Genomic DNA, 6774 nt, shown 5'->3' with positions numbered 1-6774 from the left:
AGGATAAAAAGAATTCTATTTTAACAGCACAGTAAGGTTTGAGTAAATACTGCTTGAACTGGATTACACTGAAAATGTCTAGCATGGGATGGATCCAGTGCAATGATCATGGACTTGGTGTAATTTTCTAGCTCTAAGTCCTGCTCTGACCATTTAACCTGCTTTCCCTATCAAGTCTACTCCAACTCTTTTGATCCCCTCCATTAGATCCAGTTCGCTTATGCACTGATCACAGTTCACTCCCTTATGTAATCACCTCATGTGTATTTACATTCCTGTTTCCTGGTTATATGTTGTGGAATCTTGGGATTCTTATTTGTGTTCCATTTTTTTTCCAGTTATAGGTTTTCTTGGATTATTCTTCTTTGCCTAGCCTTGTTTGAATTTGTTTGCCCAGTTCATATTCCAACATGTATCAAGACGTCTTCTTGGATTAGTATTTATTTACTTGGTTGTCAAATCTTAAATCCAAAGTTGGAGCTATTAAACCTGTTCTCAACTCTTCTTCTGAATCTTGCCCTGATAAGTATGCACCATATAGTATAGTATAGTACTTTCCCCTACTACCATAAGTTTTAAAATGCATGTTGTTATACTAGAGCAATAAATATGCTCTAGTATGGTGTAGAATAATCTCTGAGAGCCTTTCTTGTTTCCTGATAACCTGATGGTGTGGGATGACTGTTCTCCTGGGGATTCTGGGATATGGAGTTGCAATCTGTAGTTCTCAGTTGTGTGGAGGACTGTGTGACACCTCTCACAGTGAAGAACACAATGTCTTCTTGACATGACTAGCTACAAGTCTGAACAAACTCTTCCCAACCTCCAGTACATGCTATGCGTTGTGTGAGGGCATGCCAAGCTTGCCAGTAGTCAGTCAATATGTAAAGTGTTACATGATTCATGACCATGTAAGAAAGAATGTGATAACAGACCCATTATTATTATATTGGACAGCAGACTGAGGCATAGAATAAAGAACTTACTGTTACCGTCTGGGGTGACATAACGCTCCTGGGAAGGTGCGCGCGTGGGAAATGCGTGTAATTCTTGACATCGGACTATGCCACCTCTATTGAGAATAATAATAAAATATATTAATATATATACTAATAATATATATGTCTTTGTATATCTTTGTACACCTCAGACCAACCCTAGTCAGTCCCCTGGGTGATTCTGTGGTGCAGCATTGTTATGGCTGTGTTATAATAGGAATAACTTGTATGTTCTTGCTATATGGACTGATTTTATACACTGTTCACTGCATGAATATTTTTGCTTTCATCTTTAGATAAGTCAAAGTGCATGGTGACTGGAAGTGCGCAGTACTAATCTCGTCCATCTTTTATGTTCAACACTGGGGACTTTTGTGGAGAAGGCACAGGACACTGTTTTTATGACATTTGCTGGTGTGGAGAAAACTGGAAAATAAAAAATAGAAATCTTCAGCTGAGTCGCTTGTCCTGTCTGCATCCTACCATGGGGCTTCACCACTGCACGTTACGTTACCACAAAGAATTTGGCTGAAATTCCAATGAACCATTTTAGGCAGTTGAGAAAATTTATTTCCTTTGGGAGAAAATTACTCACTCTGGCATAATCATTGGGCTGTCTATATTTTCAGAATTTTTACATGTGCAACAAGGTATATAACAAGCTAAAAGAAAAAAGGATAACAGGTCCTCTTTAAGGAGGCAGGTTATAAGTAAATAAAATAAATGGAGAGAGAAGTCAATATGCACTCAGCAAACAGAACTTAAAGGAAAAAAAATAGTTTTCTTTATTTGTAAACACACAAAAAAGAAGTAAAGAAACTAAACTAAATTAGGAAGTCATCATCCATTTTAACCTTATGGAATCAAATCAAGATCCACCTAACTTCACTCAAGGGGTCTAAATGCAACAGAAAGAGAAGAAAGAAGAGCATTCAAAATTTCTAAATGACCCTTTAAAGATAGTCAGCAGCTTGCTGGAGCAGAAAAGATATGAATAGACCCAGGAATAATTTCTTCTCATATCTCCTCCCTCGAGACTAGTAGTTAAAATCAAGCCTCAAACAGATTTTTGTTAGTTTGAACCCCCATCAGTAACTTTAAATCTGAAATGAGTAGTTTTAGTTTAGCCAACCTTAGTTTTATTCATAGCTATGTCAGGGCAGTGGTAGTTCAGTGGTTAAGGTACTTGATTAGTGCTAAATTGCAACTTTTGGGCCCTTGAGCAAGGCCCTTAACCCTCATTGCTCAAGTTGTATTCAGTCATAATTATATGATGCTTTGGATAAAAGCATCGGCTAATTGTAAATGTTATAGATTCTGTAGACCTGAGCCAAGTGTGCTATAGTATAGCAATGTTAATAACTAGTTTTATTCATTAATCAATAAACTTCATATTTATTCATTAAGTTTGTCATCGTGGCAAGTATATTTGAAGAAATGGCCTTCGGTCACTGCACAAAATATGAACTAATTCAGAAATGAGGCTGATATAACATAAACTTTCAGTAATAAACCAGTAATAGTTGATAGTTGTTTCCCTATATTTAGGATTGTGCCCCCTTTGAATAATTCATAAACGTACGTATTTTTGCTACCTATACATGTCTATAGGGCAGTTTTTGGTTTTTTTTTGTTGTTTTTTTTTCAAAAACAAGAAGTGAAGACAAATTGTAGGAATCACATGCGTATATACTGTGGTCAACACTAAAAAATCAGCTAAAATTGTTCTCAGACAGACTGAAGATGATGATAAAGGTGACCTTACGATAAAAAAAATATATAAGAATGAAAGTAAATGCTAACTATGAAAGTTAATTGCCCCTGAAATACAAACACAGGCAACAGATTGAAATGGAGTGAACACACAGGCAAAGAGCACTTTGTGATGTGTTTTTCTTAACAAATGTCATCCACTACCAATACACTACCAATACTTGCCTTATTGAGTTGCCTGCCTTGTTTTATTTTAATATGTTCTCATATCTCAGATCCCTGTTTCCTTAATTAGCATAATTTATGGGATTAGTTCACATTAAAATACAGAAACATAAACAAAACTAAACCAACTATAAGTATTATTATTAGTAGTGGTATTATTATGTTAGATGTATAGCACCTTTCACATTCCCGAGGTTGCTTTACAATATGAAAGAAACAAACACAAAAGAAAAAGTAATGAAGTAAAATTATAAGTGCTGTAAACTGGCTATGATAGGCATGATGATTGGGGAAAAAAACCTTTTCTAAATTGTAGCAATTTACATGGGAAAGGCAGATGAAACTGTGCCCAATTATTTCAATTACTTTCTTACCATTACTTATGGTCAATTAATGCTGAAGTTTATTCACTTGTGAAAGTTAACCATATTAAAATATTAATTTAATATATATGAATATAGGACTAACAAATATCAACCTTTAATTTCTCTAGGGGGTCAGGTATTTTATATATTGCCCAAACACACACATGAATGTCACTGTAGGACCTATATTGATTTGCAGTGATTTTCCTTCAAAGTTAACAGTCACTGTTCTGTGTTTCCCACTACCCCACCCCTTCACCCCAGCCACATACTTATCCATTGCCTTGGGCATTGCTTCTTGCCAGATGGGTTTCGGACACATCAACACTCATTGAAACAAAACTAGGTCTTCTAGAAAACCGGAATAGCTTTCATTGTTTATTTTTTCTCATTACTTATTTCACTCTTTATTGTTTATATTGTTGCTATTGTGGTGTCCATTGTCTACCCGCTTTGAGTCTTGGTTCCTCTCAAGGTTTCTTCCTGGTGCTCTAGGGTGATTTTCCTTGCCACTGTCACCTTTGGCTTGCTCACTGGGGGCTTGGTCTTGGACATCTGTAAAGCTGCTTTATGACAACAGCTGTTGTGAAAAGCACTATATAAATAAATTAGACTTTTTTTCCTCAATGGAAGGTTAAGATCTTCATTTTACAATTAATGTCATTCCCATGCTCATTTTAAACTAATAACAGAGGAGTATATGGTTTCTGAGAACGTGTCTTTTCGTGTCTCTTGCCGCTTGAATTTCCTTGCAGGGAAATGTATTGCAGCATAGCTCAACTCTTCTCTTTCCACACTCTAAAGAAGAAACAGTTTTGCACTGAAAATTCTGGATACTATTTTTAGCTCACTATTATTGTATACAGATTTATACCATAATTTTAGCTTTTGAATGTCCTGCTTTTTTATATTTTTAAAATACATACATTTTCTATCTTAAAATATTTTTGCATTTAATTTAATTGTAATACAATTAAATTTAAAACAACTCATTGTTTACTTTTGATTCGGTCATGGTACGGCCCCTTCCCCTTCAAACATCTCCGTGTGTGTGTGTGTGTGTGTGTCTGTATTGCTACACCCGCTCATGTCGTTCACCTTGTTGTGTGTAATTGTCATGCGTGTATATAAGTCTCGTGTCTTAACATTGAGGTTGTCAATGTTTGACTTAAGTAGTGTGTATGTGTGTGTTGAGTCATGAATGTTATATGTAAATTAAAACTTATGTTTTTGTTCAACGTGCCTCATCCCTACATCCTGTTTAACCCTCCAACATTACAGATTTTCATTGATAGTATCAATATCATACCTCATTCATTGGAGAAATGGAAGGAACAGATGGAGTATGATATTGCTCAGGTTCACCTACATGTTGGATGTAAAATTAGAACAACCTGCAATGACTGTACTTATTACTTGCAGTCAGAACTGAAAATGTTACGATGTTTAATATTAGCATTAGTCTGTACAATTATTAAGTAGTAGTAAAATATCATAAATGTCAGTTTAAAAACTTTGTTAGTATATGATTGTGTGTTCATTCTGTAGAACAAATGTCAATTAAATGTTATTAATAAATCCTAACAGTATTGCAATTATTGGGTTTTTAAGATGAATAGGGTGTTTAACAGTTTAGGGAATCAGTCGTTCTCCTAGGTTATGGTCAAATATAGTGTTTTTTTATTCATATACATACATGCATTTAATACTCAATGGGAGACTTGCTGCAGATATGTGGGCTAGTTTAAGAAAAAGAAGGCACTTACCAGACACTTGCTTCTTTATGGTCATATTCCTTGTCTTTATCCTCATGCACAAGAGGGCAGAAATTATAATTAGGCAGAACACATTGGATGTTGCCAAGACAATAATTTGAATGAGTTCTGACTTCTGAGAGGGATCTAAAATTCACAGATTGTGCTGCATCAGTGATATGCTGTTATACGGAAAAGAAACAAAGCACATTTTATGCATTTGGTCAAATGCTGACACTGGGTTCATGTTTCTGCTCACCAGCAAATTCAAGCTTACTCCCATTCCCAAACAATATCTCCCCACACATGGTCACAGCACAGTAGTAAATTCCAGCATCAGAGAGGCTGAGATTACTCTTTGGAAGGTTGAAGACACAGGTCTGTGTGGGAGATCCAACCTCAGAACTCTTCTTACACTGATCACTGCTGTCTCCATGAGTATAAATGATTCCTGGATGAGATTCTCCCGAGCCATGTCTGAACCAGTAGACACTGTGTTCTCCTGCACAGCTCTCAGTGAGGACTGTACACTGCAGAGTCACAGAATCTCCTGGGTGAACTGTCTCTTTCAATTTCAGATTGTTGTCTGTCTGGTCAAGTAATACAAATCCACTGATATAATGGTGGTGCTTTGAATTAGGTCCTGGAGGTAGAGATTGGATAAAGTTAACCGAAATAATTAAAATTCAAATACCAGATGTTTTTTTTAAAACTTAAGATTACTAACCTTCATATTTGAGAAACACACCATTACTGAAAACTACAAGGTCATAATCCCTTACAGCACAATAATAGATTCCAGTATCTGCTTGCTTTAAATCTGAAATCGTTAAAGTAAATTGAGTTTCGCTCTTGTTTACTTTGTATCTTCTATCATGTGTAAAGTCTCCATGAAACACAGGAAGAGAGCCAGCATAAAGAGTGATGATACATGTTGGTGCTTCTCCGAGAGACTGCCTGAACCAGGAGAAGTAGTTTTCATAATATTTTGAGATTATACACTTTAAAGTTATAGTACCACCTGGCACATATTTCTTCAGTGTTTCAGATTGAATTACAGAGATACCTGTGGCAATGTCTGAGAGAAAAACACAGTAAGAGTCATAGTAAGAATAATGTCTTTTGAATGTTGTCCAGGTGTTATTTTTTCCTAAATGGGAAAGTACACCTTACAGCAGTTGTTTAATTTAATGAATTAATTAATTGCATTTTTTTAATAGAAAATCACCTACCTGCTCTTAGGGAAAGCATAAAAGTTAGCATATGTATAACCAGGTTAAGCATATTGAAAGATCCCTTTTTTACAGACTACCCCTTTACCCACTATATACTGATGGCAAGAAAAGTGAGAATGAGACCTTGTAGGTTGCGGTGGCTTTTTATTGCTCATTTGGTTGATGTCGGCTAAGCCTGATTGGCTGTTTTTATGTCAATGACAAATGCTTTCCCTATTGTCTTGCATGTTTTCCCCCTTTGTTTCAGTTGACCACAATTCATAATATATCTTACATAGTACAGCAAACTGCAGACATTACAAAGACACTTACAGGTTCTGTCATCATTATTAATAAAGTTTCTAATAAAATTGTAATTTTATTAAAACATCACCAGGGGGACATATATCAGTGGGACAGATGCTTATCTGGTGAGAGTGTCACCAGACACTCTCCAAACTGTTGACTTCCCTGAGCTTGTTCAGCTCCTTTGTTTAGGACCAGT

At 35.8% G+C, this 6774-nt stretch overlaps 1 protein-coding gene across 1 annotated transcript; it reads right to left on the bottom strand.

The window, feature by feature from the left end:
- Nucleotides 1-3507: 3507 nt before the first annotated feature.
- Nucleotides 3508-6379, bottom strand: LOC145643487 (uncharacterized). Its single transcript, XM_081694830.1, has 6 exons — nt 6288-6379; nt 5783-6133; nt 5315-5698; nt 5068-5202; nt 4611-4666; nt 3508-4099 (listed from the first exon to the last, which is right to left on the bottom strand). Exons 1-6 carry the CDS (start codon nt 6337-6339, stop codon nt 3974-3976), a joined length of 1104 nt encoding a protein of 367 aa, XP_081550956.1. The 5' UTR covers nt 6340-6379; the 3' UTR covers nt 3508-3973.
- Nucleotides 6380-6774: the final 395 nt, after the last annotated feature.

This window comes from Electrophorus electricus, chromosome 13 (assembly GCF_041902795.1).
Source record: "Electrophorus electricus isolate QZ-2024a chromosome 13, ASM4190279v1, whole genome shotgun sequence".
Lineage (NCBI taxonomy): Eukaryota > Metazoa > Chordata > Actinopteri > Gymnotiformes > Gymnotidae > Electrophorus > Electrophorus electricus.
This window is presented reverse-complemented; position numbering and strand designations above follow the sequence as displayed.

What these genes read in the sequence shown, in the direction of transcription:
- LOC145643487 (XM_081694830.1), bottom strand. Translation starts at nt 6,339, where the DNA reads ATGCTTAACCTGGTTATACATATGCTAACTTTTATGCTTTCCCTAAGA. An exon ending in GAGTAAGCTTGAATTTGCTG is followed by an intron (nt 5,203 to 5,314) that starts GTGAGCAGAAAC and finishes TGTGAATTTTAG; the next exon opens with ATCCCTCTCAGAAGTCAGAA. An exon ending in CATAAAGAAGCAAGTGTCTG is followed by an intron (nt 4,667 to 5,067) that starts GTAAGTGCCTTC and finishes TCCAACATGTAG; the next exon opens with GTGAACCTGAGCAATATCAT.